The 20,320-nt window shown below is 44.0% G+C and overlaps 1 protein-coding gene across 1 annotated transcript; it reads left to right on the forward strand.

The window, feature by feature from the left end:
• The first annotated feature begins 394 nt into the window (after positions 1 to 394).
• On the forward strand, positions 395 to 20,160 carry GUCD1 (guanylyl cyclase domain containing 1). The gene is made up of 6 exons (XM_082245620.1): positions 395 to 639; positions 5,228 to 5,312; positions 15,450 to 15,615; positions 19,528 to 19,619; positions 19,699 to 19,940; positions 20,031 to 20,160. Exons 1-6 carry the CDS (start codon positions 558 to 560, stop codon positions 20,120 to 20,122), a joined length of 759 nt encoding a protein of 252 aa, XP_082101746.1. The 5' UTR covers positions 395 to 557; the 3' UTR covers positions 20,123 to 20,160.
• The last annotated feature ends 160 nt before the right edge of the window (positions 20,161 to 20,320 follow it).

Raw genomic sequence — 20,320 nt, forward strand, 5'->3', positions numbered from 1 at the left:
CGCACAGGTGATCAAATACTACCAAAAGAAAGCTCTGTTTGTGGGAAAAAAAGGACGTCAAATTCGTTTAGGTACAGCGTCGCACGACCGCGCAATTGTCCGTTAAAGTCACGCAGTGAGGAATCGCAAAAAAATACCCCCTGGTCAGGAAGGGGATAAAATCTTCCGGGGCTTAAGTGGTTAAATGTGTGCGTGCGCAAAAAAATGGCTCTGGCAGCGAAAGCATGGAGCACGCTTCCCTGTACTAAACAGATCACCAGCTTTACTACCGCAACAGTGTCAGAACATGAATTCCCCGCCCACCGGAGCCTAGCCCCGCCCCAAAGCCTGAAACACCACGCTCGCCTCCGCGTAGAACCGCCCCAGGACTTGAAACTCCCCGCCCGCCTCACGCCTAGTCACGCCCCATCTTATGGCGTAGCCCAAGAACACACCAGGCCAGACTGGGGATTCCGGAGTGCGTGCGTAGCTCCGCCCCGGATACGCCTGAAGGGGACCCGGTGGACGGAGTTCGGTATGAGGGAAGCCCGGATGTTCCGGGAGGCGAGGACACGGTCATGAAGAGTCCAGGGAATGGAGAAAGTGATGGTGGGCAGGCCGCCCAGCGCTCTGCGGCTACAGCGGACTGCACAGACAACCGTCAGTAATGTGTACATTATCCGGGCTGCGTGTTCCCCTCACACACCAGGTCATTGTGTATTATCATGGCACTCACCCATAGCAACTGTGTGCTGAAGGGGAGCTGGGACGTCCTGTGGACTGCACACTCCCCCCTCCAAAACACCATTCTATATAGAGGGGAGCCTATCAAACCTGGAGCAGCTGTGCATGGCAGCCAATCATCTCCTAGCTTTCATCTTCAAAGCTCAGCTGAACAAGCTGAAGATGGCAGCTGATTGGTTGCCATGTACAGTTGATCTAGACTTCCTAAATACCCCGGATTATGACAATTTTTCTAGTTGTATCTCTGATATTTGGGGAGCGGTCCAGGGCCACACTGTGATTTTTGCCTTGCAACTTTGCTGTGTTTCTCTTCTGTTCTCCATGAATAAACTTGATTGGTTCATAGAAATTAAACTGATACAAGAATAGGCTTCCCTCACGCGCCATAAAAAAAAAAACGCATATACAAGTGTTTGGTTTTTTTAATCGTGCATCTGAATGCAGCTGCGTTGTTCCTAATGTTGCCATTCACACAGGTGTGTAAACCTGTACTGCGTTCAGATCCGTAACACAGAATCCAAAATTCCGCTATACGGCCATAAACGCCTGTATACGTGTTTTTTTTAAGCACATAAAGTAACCACTTGCCCTCTAGAAGGTTTTACCCCTTTCATGACCAGGCCATTTTTTGCTATTCAGCACTGTGCTACTTTAACTGAAAATTGCGCAGTCACGCAACACTGTATGCAAATTACATTTGTATTTTTTTTGCTTTACAAAAAGAGGGCTTTCTTTTGGTGGTATTTGATCCCTACTGGGTTTATCATTATATAAACTTAATAAGAAGAGACGCATGAGGGGGTACATGATGGCAATTTATAAATATCTCAATGGGGATCTCGGCATAGAAAAAAAGCTATTCAGTCGAAGGGATTGCATGAGGACTCGAGGACATACAATGCGATTAGAGGAGAAGCGTTTTAACCTCAGGCAGTGTGGGGGGTTCTTTACTGTTAGGGCTACAAGATTGTGGAGTTCTCTAACACAAGAGGTGGTTTCTGCGGGAAGTATGGTGGCTTTCAAAAGACTCTTAGACGTACATCTCAAGGATCAGAACATTCAGGGCTATGCGAGATGATTACAGCCACACACACCTACACAGGTTGAACTGGATGGACTATTGTCATTATTCAACCTCACCTACTATGTAATAAGGGAGAATGGAAAAGGACTTTATAGGCACCAGTATTAAAATTGTATACCTTATTGAAGGATTCACAAGAGCATATAAGACAAAATACACAAAAGAAAAAGGTAAAAAGGTCAACATATAATGTACATATAGTGCAATGAGGCGATAAAGCCTAAAAACAGTATACACATCGCATAGCCTATCAAATATTAATGTATGTAACAACAGTCACATATAGTAATCACAAATGTTACAAAATACCCTATGTTCATAAGGCGGCCAAAGAGAGGAATGGTACCCGTCTCTAACGGTCGTCTTGTACAGAGTAGATAAATATTAGATTGAATCCCAGCTGCCCTACATGTTTCGCTTAGTTTAAGCCAATACCAAACATTTGATACTATGTAATAAGACCAAAAATCTGAGAAAAATAAAAAATCTGATGCTGAGTGAGAACTGTCTCTGACCTCACCAGTGACACCAGTACAGTGATCAGTGCTAATCCTATACACTGTCACTGTACTAATGATACTGGTTGGGAAGGGGTTAACATCTAGGACAGCCTTTTTCAACCAGAGTGCCCAGGCACCCTGGGGTGCCTTAGCAAAACGCCTAATAATTGCCCCAAAATTGTATACAAGCCAGCAGTTGGATGAAGCCTTCCTTTTAATTACACAAAGCCACAGGTTTTCATTGTGCACTATTATGACCTTCTAGCTGCTGACGTCCTAAAAACCAATGGCCTGTCTCTGTCAGCGCTGGTGTCACATTAGCTGAGGGAGAAGAGAAACATTGGCATACTAGTCAGTACCAGTGTGCAAAAGTGTATTGGATTTGAAAGAATAAATCATCTCTAACCTTAAGCGTCCTATGGGTGGATGTTGCTGCATTATGTGAATCTATTAGAATAGTTTTCCGCATTTTAGAATGGGGTGCCTCGAGACTTTCCATAATTTTAAAATGTGCCTTGACTGAAAAAAGGTTGAGCAATACTGATCTAGGGCAATTAAGGGGTTAACTGTGTGCTTAACGATGTGTAATATGTGCCGCTATGCGCCGGTTCACACTGCAGCGACGCTACTTCGCACCGCGACCTCGGAGGTCGCGGTGCGAGCAGCGCACCGCTACCTCAGAGCGGCCGCCACGGACTTCATAACATTGAAGTCTATGGCTGTCGCCTCCGGGTCGCCCCAAGGAAGCTCCGGACCCTTTTTCTAGGTCGGAGCGACTTGTGTCGCTCCTATTAGAACGGGTCCGCAGCTTCCCTATGGGAGGCGACCTGTGAGGCGACCAGGTTGCCTCACAGGTCGCCCTAGTGTGAACCGGCACTATTACTCTTGTTGTTTCACTGCTTTGCAGGTAATTTGAAAACAGTTTGGCTGTCCATGTACAGAGCTCTGTGTTTACTAAAAGCTCTCTTCCGTGAATCACTGAGCCGATCAGAGGGTGCCGACAATCAATCATTGGCTGGGACCCACTGATCGCCTTGTGCTGTAACAAATCACTACCTGGAAGCCCTGATTAATACACCAGATATGTGATCCAGTGCACAGCGGCTGCCCTGCCACAGTAAATGTACATTGGGTGGTCACTAAGCGGTTAAGTCTAAACATAGGGGATTAATTATGTATACACCCATTTAAACGTATCTATACACAAGTATTATACTGATCATTGTGCAGGAACTTTTCTTCTAAAAATGTCTAACATCATCAGTAACATTTTTATGGCCGTGTGAATAAAGCTTCTAAAGTGGTTGTAAAGTCACAAGGTTTTTTTTTTACCTTCATGTATTCTATGCATGAAGGTAAAAAGCCTTTTGCGTGCATTAGCCCCCCCTCCCCCAATACTTACCTGTGCCCCCCCTCTCAATCCAGCGATGTTCATGAGAGCCTTTCCTCTCCAGGGACTCGCAATCCTGATTGGATTTTGGCAGGAGCCATTGGTTTCCGCTGCTGTCAATCAAAGCCAGTCAGGAGACTGAGGGAGCAGGGCTGAGCTGCGGCTCTGTGTGGGAATGGACACACAGCTGTGAGTCGGGAGCAACTCCTCCTTGGGTGCACCCAGAGCAAGCTGCTTGCTGTGGGGGCTCCAGCTAGAGAGCGGAGTAAGGAGCGCTGGTGGGGGACCCAAGGAGAGGCTGCTCTGTGCAAAACCACTGCACAGAGCAGGAAGTAGAACATATTTATTATTCTTTAAAATTAGGATATATCAGACGTGCGCTATATGGCCTTATTCAAGTGGCCATAACACAGCCGTAAAATGTTACCCATCTTTAACCACCTCCTTCCCGAGCCTATTCTGACACTTCGCTCCTACATGTAAAAGTCTACTTTTTTTTTTTTGCTAGAAAATTACTTGGAAGCCACAAACATTGTATACATTTTTTTTTTTTTTTTTTTTTTTTTTTTAGAGACCCTATAGAATAAAATGGTGTTTGTTGCAATTTATGTCACACGGTATTTGCACAGTGTTTTTTCAAACCTATCCGTTCGCATTTGCACGTAAGCATGGTGGGGCGGGGGTGCCTTAATTTTTTATTATTATTATTTATTTTATTTAATTATTTATTTTTACAAAAATATTTTTTTTTTTTTGTACAAACTTTATTGCTATCACAAGGGATGAACCACATCCCTTGTGATAGCATGGGCTGTGACTGGTCCTCTTTATGGAGAGATGTGGGGTCTATTAGACCCTAAGTTTCTCCTCTGGCCCCCCTATGCAGCTCATTGGTTGATCGGCTGCTTCTTTGGCCTTTGGTGTCCAGGTAAACAAAGGGGAGGAACTGGAAGTGATGCATACTCTTCACTCCCGGTTTCCAAGGTTAGAGAGAGAGGGGAACAACGTCAGTTCCTCTCTCTGTCCCAGGCAGCCATCGCTGTCGGCCGTATCGATCCCGGCTTCCGTGATGGGACCGGAGAGGCGTTTGCTGGAGGGGGGTGGGACCCCCTTCCACCACCCGCGGAATTGATCGAGTGGCTAATTAGCCACCCAGATCACTTCTGCTTTGTAGAGAATCGCTGCCTGAAAATAACAGTACCAGGATGATGCCTGTAAGTGCAGGCATCATCCCGGCATAACCACTAAACTCAAGGACGTATGGGCACATCCTTGGGTAGGAAGTGGTTAATAGAACAAAAGTACCTGCATAATGGTATACATGTATTCGCATGTCCTCAGATGGGGATTTTTGAATTTAGTGTTACAAATCTGAATGCAGCGCACATTGTTTGCACCTAAGTGAATTCCTTCATTGAAAACAATGCAGCTGTGTTCAGATTCATAAATAGTTGAAAGTGTGTTTTTACATCCATGTAAGTCCTAAGATGAGTCACTGTACAAAAAAAATCAAGTTCTGTTTTGTTCTAGGTGACGATGTCCAGCTGAAGGTTCCTCTCATCCAGCAGTCTTATCACTGGGATTGTGGCTTGGCGTGTGCGCGTATGGTGCTACAGTAAGTTATTCTAGTTGTAAGATTTTTATATTAGAAATTCCAGGACTCAAACATACAAAACTAAGGTGCAATTTCTGGAAAAATACCTATTTTTATAGGGCTATAGGCAGTCCCTGAGGAAGTTGGCTCACCAAGGAAACCGGTCAGACGTCAGTCTTTCTGCCATTTGATCAGTGGTGGTGCTCTCCATGTTCTTTTATGATTGATGGACTATTACTTTTACATCTAGTATGAAGCCTTTGTGATTTTAGTGAGGGGACTATTTTATATTTGCCTCTGCTTTGGTCAGTCACCTGCTTCTTGGGTTCCTAACTATTTGGAGTGACATCTAAGCCATGCAAATAAGGTCTCATGGTCCTGGTAGTGGTCTGCATGTGAATATTCAAGCACTACTCACAACAGGTTAAATCTACAGGAAGACTGGATGACGATGTACCAACTATACAAGCCATGCATATAGGGCTGCAACTAATGATTATTTTCATCGATTAGCTGGCCGCTTTATTGTTTCGATTAATCGGATAAAATAAAACTCAAAGGCTTCTTTTACACGGGAGCGAATGGTATTGCGATCCGCTCCGGCACTTTTTTTTTCACGGACACGGATGACACTTGTGTTGTCCGCTCCATATGTCCGCATATCATCCCATCCGTTTGCGGATGATATACGGACATAATGCATGTCTATGGGGATTACGGATGACACCACTGACATCTGATTTTGCATCCTTTACGTTTTTTAAAAGAAAAATAGGGTTCTGTTCCGTTCCAAAAAACGGAACAGAACTAAAAGGACGCAAATCGGATGTCAGCTGATGGTCATCCCATTGACATGCATTATGTCCGTAATATCACCTGCAAACGGATGGGGTGATATACGGACATACGGAACACCCGTGTGAAAGGGGCCAAAGTGTGGTGTATAATTTAGGTATTATGTAAAGTTTAAATAAGACAATTTAGTCTTAAATATCTCTATACAGTGGTAAATACAAATAACCAACCATATGCTTAGAAAAGATATACCTGTGCTCCAAACCCAATAACTTGTACATGTATTTAAACTCTCAGGTGCCAAAGGGGTGGGACCACATATTAACACTACAAATTCTGGATGGACCCTCTATACACCCTTTCCAGGAATCTATGCAATGGAAAACAGGAATTTTAGTTCACACGTATTGTAATGCATGTTTAAGCTGGCCAACTGCGTCAAAGTAATCCCTCTTATGGCCAGTCCTACACTTCTTTGCCAATGCAAATGCTATGGTGGGGAAATGGACACAAGATTCTAATATATCCTAAGCGCGGATCCTCCTCACATACAAGATGGGGGAGAGCTGCTAGATTCAGGTCTGGTCAGCTGACCTGTGTTACAACAGAGAAAAGATATACCTGTGCTTAAATCCCAATAGCTTGTACATGTATTTAAACTATCAGGTGCTAAAGGGGTGTGACCACATATTAACACTGCAAATTCTTGATGGACTATATGTGAACTAAATATCCCTGTTTTTCATTGTATAGTTTGCTGGAAAGGGTGTAGCAGTGTGCAGAGGGTCCATCCAGAATTTGTAGCTATGTTGTGAGGGAACAAAATATCTAATCTACTCTAATAACAGATAAAAGAAATATATACTAGTGTTGCACCGATACCGGTATTGGTGCCAGGCCCAGACTGGGACAAAAAAATAGGCCTGGGCATTTTAGACTGAGCAGCCAATGTTTTCAGGGAGTGGGTGGTGGATCTGCGGGGACGGCTGGTGACTGTATATTCAGAGTAGGTCTAATGTACAGGGGACACTGATATAAAGGGGTCTGCACTGTAATGATTACAGTGCACCTAGGAATCATGTCCCCCCTTTTTAATCTCTGCTTACTGTGCAGATCTCCAGCTCCTCCCACCCCTGCTCCCTTACATCAGAGTCTGAACATATCCTTGCATCACAGTCAGCACAGAGGCCCCTTACATCAGAGTCCGCACAGAGCCCCCCCATTACTTTAAGGTCTGCACAGAGCTCCCTTACATCAGGGTGCGCTCGGCGTCCCTCCCTTACATCAGGGTGCGCTCGGCGTCCCTCCCTTACATCAGGGTGCGCACGGCGTCCCTCCCTTACATCAGGGTGCGCACGGCGTCCCTCCCTTACATCAGGGTGCGCACGGCGTCCCTCCCACAGAGACCCTCTTACGTTTGTTTTATATACAGGGAGGCAGGAGAGAGAGTGAGCTTACTCGCCCCAGGATGGAGGCTCTGTCACATGCCGTCCGCATCTTTTCTCCTTTGGGTTTAACTTCCCACCCACACATCCCCAGAGTGTGGGCGGGGCAGACCCAGGAGGAGAAGGAGCGGTAGGAGGAGGAGCAGACAATCTCTCTCTCCTCTTGCATCCCTGCAGAGAGGAGGAGGAGATCTGTTGGCGGCGGCTCACAGCTGTATGTGTGTGGCACTGTGTATACTGACAGGTATGGAGGGTGTACTGAGCTGTATGTGGGCTGCACTGCGTATACTGACATTTATGGAGGGTGTACTGACTCTGAGTGTATGTGTGCTGCATTGTATTTCCTGATATGTAAATAAATGCATTCTGTATGCAGGCCAACTAATCGGCTAACCAACTAATCGATCATGAAAATAATTGACAACTATTTTCATTGATTGGTTGTTGATTAATCAAGTCGTATAAACATCTAAGCCATGCATATAAGCACATGAACATTTGGCGGTCAGTGTTTATTGAACCAGCTGAAATTGTCCGGCATTTGGCCTTTGTGTACTTGGCTTGATGGTGTGATGGGCAGTGGCTCACTATGGAAGCACAATGCAGTTAGGTGGGGGGGCGCCATAGGAGATCCAGTAACTCATGCTACCTTAGCCCCTTTCAAATGGGGGCTTCCGCTAAGCAGAATCTGCTTGCTCAGTGGGGATTTCTCTGTTAATCCCCACTGAGCAGGCGGATGACTGGTCCTGTCCCCTCCGCTATGCAGAGTGAGCACGGACACAGTCCTGCTCTCCTCTATGGAAAAATTGTATGAAAATGGATCGCCTGTCCATTTCCATCCGATGTAATTCGATTTGCCAGACGGCTGGTAAATAGGAGCACCATCCATCTGCTTTTGGCGAACAGGATCAGATAGTGGCAGGTGTCAGCGGACATTTGTCCGCTGATATCCGCCACTCCATAGAGGAGACTGGAGGGTCTTATCAGGTCTGCCTGAAAAACTGCTCGGACAGCCCATGTGAAGGGGGCCTTTGGCGTGACAGGGAGAGAATGAAAAACAATAAAAACATTTTTAATGAAAAAATAAACTGTTTCCATCTTTGTGGGGGTGTAAATGGAACTGAGGCTGTTCCAACCAGCTGCCCCACACTCCCTGTCCACTCACCGTTAAGGACAGGTCAAGCCCGCAACACTTTCAACCTCTTCTTTGCTTAGGAAGGAGATGGGTGGGCAGTGGGAACAGGCAGGGGAAACCCTCAGTGCCAACAGTAACTGCTTGTCACAGCCCTGGCCACCGCAAGAGGGTGTCAGTTCCCCAATGCAAGCATCTTGCTCCAGCAGGCCGCAAAGACGCGGCCTCAATTAGCGGCCAGGGCGGCATCTTAGTCCTCGCGGGCGGGAGCCTCATGGGGACAAAACCTGCTGCAATGTAGCCCAATGTGCCCCCCCCCCCCCAGGGGGCAGATTAACATATAGAGATGGAAGATCTGAGTAATGTATAGAGATGGGGGGGATCGGAGTAATGTATAGTAGAGACGGGGGGGGGGATAAGGGTAAAGTATAGAGATGGGGGGGGGGGGGAATCAGGGTAATGTATAGAGATGGGGGGGGGGGGGTGAAATCAGAGGACCTCTCCTTCACTCTTCTCCCCCCTATGCTCAGGTGCACAGTGACCCTGCTCATCACCAATGACAGCTCACTCACCTGCTCACGCTTGTCATGCCCTTGCACAGCATCCATGTCCTCCGGATGAGTGCAGTCAAACCCCGAACAGAGCAACCACTGCCTCTGTCTGTCTCCAGGGAGCTGCAAAGCTGCGGCATCCGGCTTGGAACAAGAAACCTGCTGCGATGTAGCCCAAGCGCCAGGCCACTAATTCCAGTCGCCAATGTGGCCTGGGGTTTGTTAAGCCCTGGGTAAAGATGTACCAACTTTTCAGTGGCAAAAACATATGCACGCAATTTTGTTGCGATTTTTACCACAATTTTTTTTTGTACTTTCATAGGTCATGTGACCCAAAAACTGCATCAAAAATGTAACACTGGTGCGTAATAGGTGTTGCTGCGTTTTTAACCACTTGCCGACTGCCTAACGCCGATCTACGTCGGCAGTCAGCCCCTCACAGGCAAAGTGACGTAGGGCTACGTCACTAGCTTGTGAGGGTCTAGGGAGCGAGCGCGCGCGCCCCCGCGTGGTCACGGACCCCCCCCCCCCCCCCCCCCGCGCGTGTGACCGGCGGACCCGATGTCCGCCGGTCACTCGGCGATCGGCGGGGGAGAGGGAGAATGTCAGGCAGCTTGTGTAAACAAGCCACCTGTCATTCTCCTTGCTGTTAGGATACTGATCACTCGGATCTAGTATGTAGATCCGTTGATCAGTGTCCATACAGCTCAAGCCCCAGCCAATCACAGTAGAAAGCACGCCCCTAGGGATACACACAGCCCCTCCCTCCCAAATAAAGTTAACCCCTTCACTACCAGTGTATTTTTACAGTAACAGTGCATATATATAGCACTGATTACTGTAGAAATGTCACTGGTAACCCCAAAAGTGTCAGTCAAGGGTCCGATCTGTCCGCCCCAATGTCGCAGTACCGCAAAAAAAATCGCAGATCGCCGCCATTCACGTTAAAAAAAAAAAACAACAAAAATGACAGAAATCTTTCCCTTTGTTAGTAAACGCGATAACTTTTGCGCAAACCAATCAAAATACGCTTTTTGCGATTTTTTTTTTTTTTTTTTTTTTTTTTTTTTTTTTTTTTTTTTTTACCAAACATAGGTAGCATAAAACAAATTGGCCGAAAAAGTAAAAAAATTTTGATTTTTAAATTTTTTTTTTGGGGAATTTCATATAAAAAAATGTGAAAAATATTGCTATTTTTGCAAAATTGACGCTCTTTTTTTGTTTATAGCGCGTGATCAAAAAATCGCACAGGTGATCAAATACCACCAAAAGAAAGCTCTGTTTGTGGGAAAAAAAGGATGCCAAATTCGTTTAGGTACAGCGTCACACGACCGCGCAATTGTCCGTTAAAGTCACGCAGTGCCGAATCGCAAAATACCCCCTGGTCGGAATGGGGGTAAAATCTTCCGGGGCTTAAGTGGTTAATTAATTTTAACAGGAAGGTGCATTTTTTTGGTGGGGGATTTTTACCTGACCAAAAATGCAGCAAGCAATACCACTACAACGGAAGCGCAACAGACCGGATCAGTCTGAAGACATACATAGAATTTAAAGAGATGCATTTTTCTTGCGCTAAAGGTGCCGATAATGGGCAACAATCAATTCATATTTTAAATACATATTAATTTAAAAAGTTGAATATAATATAATAACATTTATATATTTAAAAAAAAAAAAAAAAATTGTCATTGTTGGTTTTGGTCAAGTGCATCCTGAATTTTTGGTTTCGTCACCAAACTTCCATTCAGCGCTCCTCTTATTTTGGGAGTATCTTGTATTTTAGTAGGTATACCTTTTTTGTTTTTAACTTTGTGTGTCTTTTATCCTTTTTATGTAAGAATTTATTTGCTATACAGTTAACTGCATTGCATAAGAGTTAGATACACTTTTTTCTTTTTCACTCAAGGATAAGTCCAGGCAAAACCTAACTAACGCTAAACCTGCTCTATGCCACATTCTAAACATATTCTATCTAATCCTGTAAAGCAAAAATCACTGTACTTACCCTTTCTACTCCCGGTTTGTTCCCACGCTGAGCTGTTAGCAGCGGCTTCAGTGTGGAGGCGGGTACAGGAGAGGCACTCGACAACATAAGCCCCATAGTAAGTCTATGGGTGACGTCACTTCTCATTGATTTCACAGCCAGGGTCGGTCCTCTTCTGCACAGAGCTTCCGTCGCTGAATACCAGTCTGAATCGGGTGCAGAAAAGGCAAGTACATCGATTTTTGCTTTACAGGGTTAGATAGAATAGGTTTAGAACAATGTTTAGCAACAGTGGCCACAGTGTTTCTCAACTCCGTTCCTCAGGGTACACTAACAGGCCAATACTTTGGGGAGTCTGCATCTCCCCAAAGTATTACCTTAGGGAGATGCAGACTAGAATACTGCAATCACTGAGCAGCAAATGATATCACCTGGGATGTATTTCAGTTTTCTTGCAAACCTGGCCTGTTAGTGTGCCCTGAGGACCGGAGTTGAGAAACTGGTTTAGAATGTGGCACAGAGCAGGTTTAGCATTAGGTTTTGCCTGCACTCATCCTTTTATTGTTTTCTATAAATATATATCAGAATTTCCATGGAAGCCCTATCAAAGTAGATATTTTTACATAAGTTGGGTCTTGAGGTTTTCTTCTGCGATTTGTTCATTTTATAGGTTAATTATGCTAGTTGTGGGTTTTGAAGTCTTTTTTCAAACTTGGTTGTTCACAAAGCCAAGGTATTTCTTAGGCTACATGGGTGTGGATAATTTGCTGCATTCACAGGAGGCTAAACACAGCCTCTGTATACTGTGAACAAGGCTGTATGAAGCACAATGGATACAATACAACTTCTCTTCAGCAGAAACGCCAACCTGGGATACACATAGTTTGTGCCCAGGGTCAGTCAAGGGTTCTATTTATGTGTCTGCTATCAGATGAGCAGTGACATGCGAACAGCAGCAGTGCTGGCCATTGAATGGTACAGAGAACTAATCTGACAGCTGCTGCTGGGGAGTGCAGGCAGCAGCGTTTAGTACCATCTGTGAGCATCAGCAAAGTCTGCACACACTGTGCGCGACCAGCAGCAGCTGTCAGATTTGGCAGCCACCCCCATGCACCCATATGAATGTAGGGTTAAGAGTTGGCAAACAGATTAGTGAGGACAATGGTGGCACAGTGACCAATAGCAACCCATCATATCAATAATTGATACATTTTGGTTACTTTAGATCAGTGTTTCTTAACTCTGGTCCTCGGGGCACACTAACAGGCCAGGTTTGTAAGAAAACTGAAAATACATCACGGGTGATATCATTTGCTGCTCAGTGATTGCAGTATTATAGTCTGCATCTCCCCAAGGTAATACTTAAAATCTGGCCTGTTAGTGTGCCCTGAGGACCAGAGTTGAGAAACACTGCTTTAGATGACTGCATTACCTTTTGCCTTATTGAATAATCCTTACTATAATAGTTTTAATGCTTTCATATGTTACAGCATTTTGTTTTTGCTAGGTGTCACATCAAAGTAGATCAATTACTCCTGGTGGCTATACATGCTTCGATTTATATATCCGATCGATGTGCAGTTCTATCAAATCAGTAAACAATCAAACAGGCATACCTTCCCTTTTTATCAATTTAGACTCCATTTCAATCAAACTGAATCAATCAACCGAAGTGGAAAATTGTGTTGCTGCGATCGGTGGCACTAAAATGCTTTGTTGGTGAATTCAGTTTTGATCAGATTTTGAAATTGCATGGTAAAAATGGAGAAACTATGAGTATTCCACTTTTCTGTGTGTCATTGATTGGGTTGTAGACTAATCAATGTGTATAGCCGCCATAAGTGTCACAGTACTGGGAGAGGAAAGGAGAATAAATCCCATTTCAAGCTTTTTTTTTTTTTTTTTTTTTTCTATGCTGCCTGCAATGCTGCTAATCCTGCCCCCCCCCCCCTTTATTCGTATTCCTAGCTGATGTTAGCATAGAATGTAACTCCCCGGGGATTTCAGAACATCAGCAAAATATTGGCAGATTTTTTTAATTTAACCCCTCATGCTACATGCAAGAGATCTGATTCACATTAGTACACTTTACTCTGTATCTGTGATAATGTGCAGGGCACAAAAATAAGCGTGAGGTTAGAAAACTGTGTACATACTATGCTACTAATGCTAGACCTAAACATCAACGAAGAATTCCACATAGCATTTTCACATAGTTACATTGGTCCAGCTTGGACCAATGTAGCTATGTATATTCCATACCTGTGGGATCCCTCTAGATGCTGGAAATCACTGTAGAAGGGACCATTTTTCTAGTGATCTCCACTAGCTTCTGAGTCCAGTGTCAGGCTGTTGCCCTGTTGGCATTGTGTACACAGTGGGTTGGTTGCTGGGCACAAGCGCCATTGAGAGAATGCTTTGCTTTTTGTTCAATGATTGCAAAGCAGTCTGTGAATGGGCAAGGTAGGGAGTATGGCGTTACTGCACCGCCTCTCTCTCTTTTATTCAGAATGCTTTGCATTCATAGATTAAATGCAAAGTGATCTCTAAACAGTGTAAATTAACACTATTTTAGTTGATTAAAGCCTAGTAAAAACATGCCAGATGTCGGGTGGCATCGGCCGGTTTAATAGAAACTGGCTGATATTCAGCCCGTGTAAAGCCAGCTGTTCAACCGACTTCTGTTGAAGGGACATGACTGAAAAAGGTCTGCCAACCGGCTCCCGCTCTTCCAAGCCCTGCTGGGTTGAACGAAAAAAATAGTGTGTATAGGGCTTAAAATATGACTAAAACTAAGATGGCATTTTAGTCTGAAGACTTTGACTATGACAAAACTAAATCGAAAACAAAATCGAATGCTGTCTCTAAATAGCCCCCATGCCGAGCAGCTGACCACCTGTTTTCAGAATGCAGCAGGGTAGCTGCTTGGCACTAGACCTAAAAGCTAGTGGAGATCATTTCAGTAGGGGCGTCTCCAGCAGCTACCTGAATTCCCAGACAGTGACTGCATCTGATTGGATGCAGTTGCTGTTCAGCCATTCATTTTTCATCCAGCTCTATCATTTTTTTTTAAAGGCCTTTTGTAAAGCTGGTGCCAATAGGGCCACTTATGGCTTGAATTTCAGATAATTATGAAGCAATTGGCCCAAATTTGAGCCATGTAAGGCTACATGAATACCTACCTTTCCTATGCTCCCACACTGTCCTATTGGCCTGCTGCCCAGGTAGAAATCCCTCTGTAAGCTCCATGTCAATGAACTAAAGACTTAACCCTATGTCAGTTCTTGGGCATTGCAATCGACTATTCAGGTACTGTTCAATTTATAGTGGGTGGAAAGAGAAAAGTTTGCATGCTCGCCTATATTTCTAAAGGCTTAGCCTGCTAAATAGAGGTAAAACTATTAGTAGATGAGGATTTGGGCTATAAAGAGAAACTGTTACAGCACCCTAATGGGGGGGGGGATGCTTTAGAGGTGAGCTTGGGCTTTCTACAAACTCATCTGTATCTGAACTTCCACTTTTTTTTTATTTTGTAGTCCATTCAGCTGCAGGCCAAGTCATTCCCTCACCCTGCAGCACATGTAAACTAAAGGCCCATACACACGAGTCAAAATTCGGCCGGGAATTTTCGTCTGACGACCGATCTGCCGATTTTCGGATTGTTAGTATGATCCTTCCGACTTTTCGGCCGAAAAAATCCTGGTGTGCAGGCTATATAATTTTTGTCGACTGTCAAAACACGTCCGATTTTCATCTCATTAGTACAGATTTCGATGGGGAAAAAATCTTATGAGCAAGACTGGGCATGCTCAGAGAGAAAGAACACATACAAAGCAATCCAACACATGACATCACTTCTGAAGTAGAATTCTGTTGTGCGGGAAAATTTGTGTGCAGTCTAGAACACATTCCAACCAACAGACAAGACTCTGGACAAAAGACGGACGACCGGTCGGCGGAAATTCGTAGCGTGTGTACGAGGCTTTAGGGTTAGTCAGCAGCTCGTGCTCGTTGGGCTATGGATTTCAGCCGCTCTCTGCTGAAAACTGGTTACAGGAGTACAGAACGAACTGCACTCCTGTGATCCATAGATGTACAGCCAAACGAGCTTTGGCTATACTCCTCCTTTAATGCATGCCAAAAGAACTTTACAGTTGTGTGAATGAGGCTTCAGTTAGAAAAGTTTTGATGTTTGTATTTTCAATCATGTTCATCTGTCTTACTCTTTTCTCCTCTGCTTTTGCCTTGTAGATATCTTGATCTCCTTCATGAGGATGAGTTCCAAAATGCAATGCGAAAGCTTCACCTCACAAAAAGTATTTGGACAATTGACCTGGCATATCTTATGCACCATTTTGGGGTACAACACTGGTTCTGCACACAGACACTGGGTGTAGACAAAGGATACAAGAATCAAGTAAGTTCTTTTATCAGCTGTAAAGAGTACAATGTACGTTATTTGTACTTCTTACCTATGTAGACAAAGGGCTGAGAACTGTTAGGAGTAAAAAGTTACAGAATCATAGACTCTGACCTTTATGGCTTGATAACTGTAATTATGCCATGATTGGTTGGTTGGTGAGCCAGTTCATGTTTGCAGTTGCTGAAACTGCTGTTGGCAAGAATAAATTGGTTTCCTGAAGTGTACTACATCTTATCTGAATACAGCTTCACAAAATGTATATTATAGTTGGCAGTTCTGACTATTTTACAACATATACTAAATTAGAATTTACCTTTTTTAATTGTAATAACTTGATCCCATCAATGAGTGTCTAACTTTTTTATATATTAAGCAGGCTTTGTCTGCTTATAGATGCAGAAAAAGGCTGCCAGTCACCAGTGTAACGAGATAAGGTAAACTCCAATATAAGTCCCCATATGCCATGAATAAAATGTGATGACTATGTCTGTTTGTTAAAGTTCATTCTAATCCTTTTGCTGCCAATGTATACCACACATGACAATAATGAAAGACTTAAGCCTACAGCAATAGAAGCCCTGACTTTGTTTTAAAATGTACCTCGGGCTTTCTTTTACAAGTGGTATGAGCAGCAGTAAAGCCACTTGATCACTTTCAAAGCCAACAGAAGTCCCCCAAAACTCTTCCCGCTCTTGGTTTCTGGGCTTTGCTGTTCCTTCAAAGGGGCCACAAACTAATACTTAAGGATGCCAAGGGGGGTGTGAGAAGGAGAGATTACATACCTGATCTCTCCTATTGACAAAGCCGGAGGCGCTCTGGTCTGAGCACTTCCAAGTTTGTGTCTGCCAGAACCCTTACCACAGAATACTATCACACTGGAGGCTTTTTGCCTCCCTTTTGATGTTAATGTGTAGTGTAAAAAAAAAAAATTTGAGTGCCCATTCATTCATACGTAAAAGCTTGTGCACCTAGGACACATACGTGTACATAAACATCAATAGTGTAACCCATATAGGGTATTGAAGCACACTGTAATGAGAGGAATAATTCTAGTGAGTTATTTATGGGTAACCCTAAACTGATTAAAGGCTTTTAAGCAGTCGCCAGTGAACAATATTGGGTGTTTGTTGCTGTTTTGCAAGTGCATTCAGTTTTAGATAAAGCAGAAAGAACGCACGCCTCATAGAACAGTATGATTAAGGAAAATTTGAGCAATATAAACAAATAAACGGTGCACTCCCAAACGTAGAGAAGGGGAATGCAGAAATATGGCAGTGATGGAGACAGTCCATGTGGGAGTCCCTGCCTTGGCCACCGGCCAGGGATAGTAAGGGCTGCTCGAAATAGGACACTGCTGCTAAGGATGGAAGGAGTCAACACAAGGTCTGGAATCTGCAGCCTAAAGCTTCCTGCTGTCATTGCTATGCTCCCCTGTGACTAGGAATGTGTTTCAAAACCATCTTCTTGTCAACCTCCTGTCATGCGCTTTTTTTTTTTTTTTTTTTTACAAATCTGTATTTTTGCTAGAAATTGACTTGGATCTCCCAAACATTATACATTTTAGTAGCAGAGGCCCTAGGGAGTGGTTATGAGTAAGCAAGAATAAACTCTGGAAACGCGTCAACCTTTTGTCCTTGTCCGTGATGTTTTGATGTCGTTTTGGATCTACAGTGGTGAATAAACCTCACATGTTCACTTACATCGGTGTGTGGTCATCACTTTGTGTTTGAAAATACTGCTGGAGACTGCAGATCTGACCTGCACCTGATTATAGATCCTCACCTGAGCGGCTCACCTGCATTTGTCTCAGGCCCTGGAGAATTAAATGGTGGGTTTTGCAAATTTTATGTCGCATGGTATTTGTGCAGCAGTTTTTTTTCAAACACAATTTTTTACACACTAATACATTTTAATAAATTTCAGTGCACACAGAGACAATATAATACCCACATTTTCAGTAAAATATAACATTTGGAGATGCACTGGGTAAATAGATTCCAAACATATGACCTTTTAAAATTGCGCATGCTAGTGAAATTGCCCCAAACTTCGATATTTGAAAATCTTCATAGTCAACGCTTTAAAAGGCCTTTATTGGTTACCAGCTTGGAGATACACAGGTGGTCTGGTGCTAGAATTTTTTGCTCTTGCTCTGACGTTCGTGGTGATACCTCATGTGTGGTGCTATCGCTGTTTAGGTATGCTTACGGGACCAATGTGTGCGTTCGCCTTTACACGTGAGCATGGGGGCGCTTTAAATGTTTTCTTTATTGGTGGGACACTGGTGCACTATTGCAGATGTTTTGTGCACTGGTGCAGATGTTTTGTGCACTGGTGCAGATTTGATGGGACACTGACATGTTTTATGAGGACAGGGGTGACAGTGGTGCTTGGTGTAACGTTTGTGGGGGATCTGTGACAGCTCTGTGTGTAAAATCATCCTTGCACACAAAGCTGTCATAGATTCCCCCCCCCCCCGAGCTCAGTGGGGAGAACTGTCACAGAGACAAGCGTATGTTTACATTGTGAAGGCTAATTGAACACAGCCGTCATGTGATCGGGAGCGCCGATCACAGCGCCCATATCCCGATCTCGTCTTGGCTGTGTCCTGTGATCACAGCCATCACGGGATCCCGCCGAGGCCGCGAGCAGTCGCTCATACTGAGGGACATATGGGAACGTTCACTCAGAACAATGGAGCTCCCCGGCCGTTTATATGCAGTGGGAGGAGGTTAAGCAAATGGACTGAATCATTTGACTTACACACGTACACTTTTTTTTTTTTCTTTTGTTGTGAAATGAATATATTGAATACATTGTTGTGATTTATTTATATTTATTGAACAAGTTACGCATTAAGAGCCGGTTCACACTATCGCGACTTGTCAGGCGATTTGTCAGCCTGACAAGTCACGCTCCCTCGCGGTCCATTGACCGCTACAGGACCCGTTCTAATAGGAGCGACACAAGTCGCTCCGACTTAGAAAAAGGGTCCTGTACTATTTCGGGGGCGACCTCGGAGTGACTTGTATAGACTTCCATTATGTGAAGTCCCTGCAAGTCGCTCCGAAGTCGTGGTGCATGGTAATGCACAAGTCGCCCCCGAAGTAGTAAGGAGTCATGTCGCCTCAGTGTGAACCGGCTCTTACACTTAAATTCCAGCTTTAGTTACCTTACTTACCTGTGATTAAGTATGGCCCCTGGCGTGCAGGCTGCTAGATTCTATAGAAATCTGCACTGCAGGTATGCCCTGTCCTCTTCCTCCTGCTTTTGATCTTCCAGCACTGTGGGAGCAATAGCTTTAGGTCTCTGGGCTCAGCTGTACTAAAGATTATCCGATAGACATGCCCCCACCTACCTTCTCCTTCATTGAAAAGAAATCTCTTTACGAATTACACTGCCTGTAACGCAATCTGTGTATTTTGGGGGGGGGGGGGGGTGTGATGGTGTTAATTCTGATCAGTCACAGGATTCTTGCCCCTATTCAGGGATCATGAATTATAGTTAAAGTTGACGTAAAGGCTAAACCTAAAACCACCCCATTCTAAGCCTAATCTATTGAACCCTGTAAAGAAAAGATCGCTACACTTGCCTATACTGAAGCCGCTTCGGTTCTGTGTGCAGGAGAAAGCTGACAACAGTTGGGGACATGCATCACCCATGGACATGGTGGGGATAGTGCCTCTCCTACACACTGAATCCACTGCTGTCAGCTCAGGCTGGAACCAGACTGGAGCCGCTTCAGAGCAGGTAAGCATAGTTGTCTTTGCTTTACAGGGTTAGATAGATTAGACTTTAGAATAGGGATGGGAGTAGGTTTAAAGGTAGGTTTTGTCTTTACTTCTAATTTAACCTGTCATTGCTTCATTTTTATGTCTTATAATAACCAATATCAAATCTGTTCAGTCATTCTACAGAAAACACTTTGATGCAGAGGAGAACAGAGTAAACCAGCTATTTGCACAAGCCAAGACTCGTGGTGTCAATGTGGAAAAAAGGTACATCTATTTGGATATATTACCAACAACAATTTGGATATAATACTGTTTTATGCTTATGCATTTCCTCTGTTTACAGGAGTGTTACAATACAGGAGCTGCAAAACCATCTTTCCCAGGGACATGTGGCCATAGTACTAGTGAATGCTGTTCTGCTGTTATGCGATCTGTGTCCTAGCCGTGTTAAATACTGCTGTTTTCTCCCAATTGGACAGAAATGCTTCTGCAGAAATAGCGATTATCAAGGCCACTTTATAGTACTTTGTGGTTACAAGAAAAGCTCTGGAAGTCTTTTCTACAACAATCCAGGATATGCTGACAGTGAGTAACTTGATTTTGTATTGTAATCTATTTTTGTATGAGTAATAAGAAACCCTATTTGATAGTATTTAACATTATATCTGCCTTCAGGATTGTGTCGGACAAGCATCACTAACTTTGAAGAAGCTCGAAGCAGCTACGGCACAGATGAGGACATCTTGTTAATCTTTGTGGGCAGCTGACACTAGGATGGAATATGCAACACTGCAAATAACTTCCATATATGCAGAACGAATACTGCAGTACAGAGACCTTTTTACATCTACAGCGTGAAATAAAAATAACCTCATGGATAACAGCTGGATCCAAAATACTCTCCTGGGTAGACTTCCACCACTAGATGGAATTGTGGTTGTATATCAAATAATTGACTGAGCACA

The sequence above is a fragment of the Pelophylax lessonae genome (genome assembly GCF_965119305.1).
Source record: "Pelophylax lessonae genome assembly, chromosome: 1".
In the NCBI taxonomy this organism is placed as follows: Eukaryota; Metazoa; Chordata; class Amphibia; order Anura; family Ranidae; genus Pelophylax; species Pelophylax lessonae.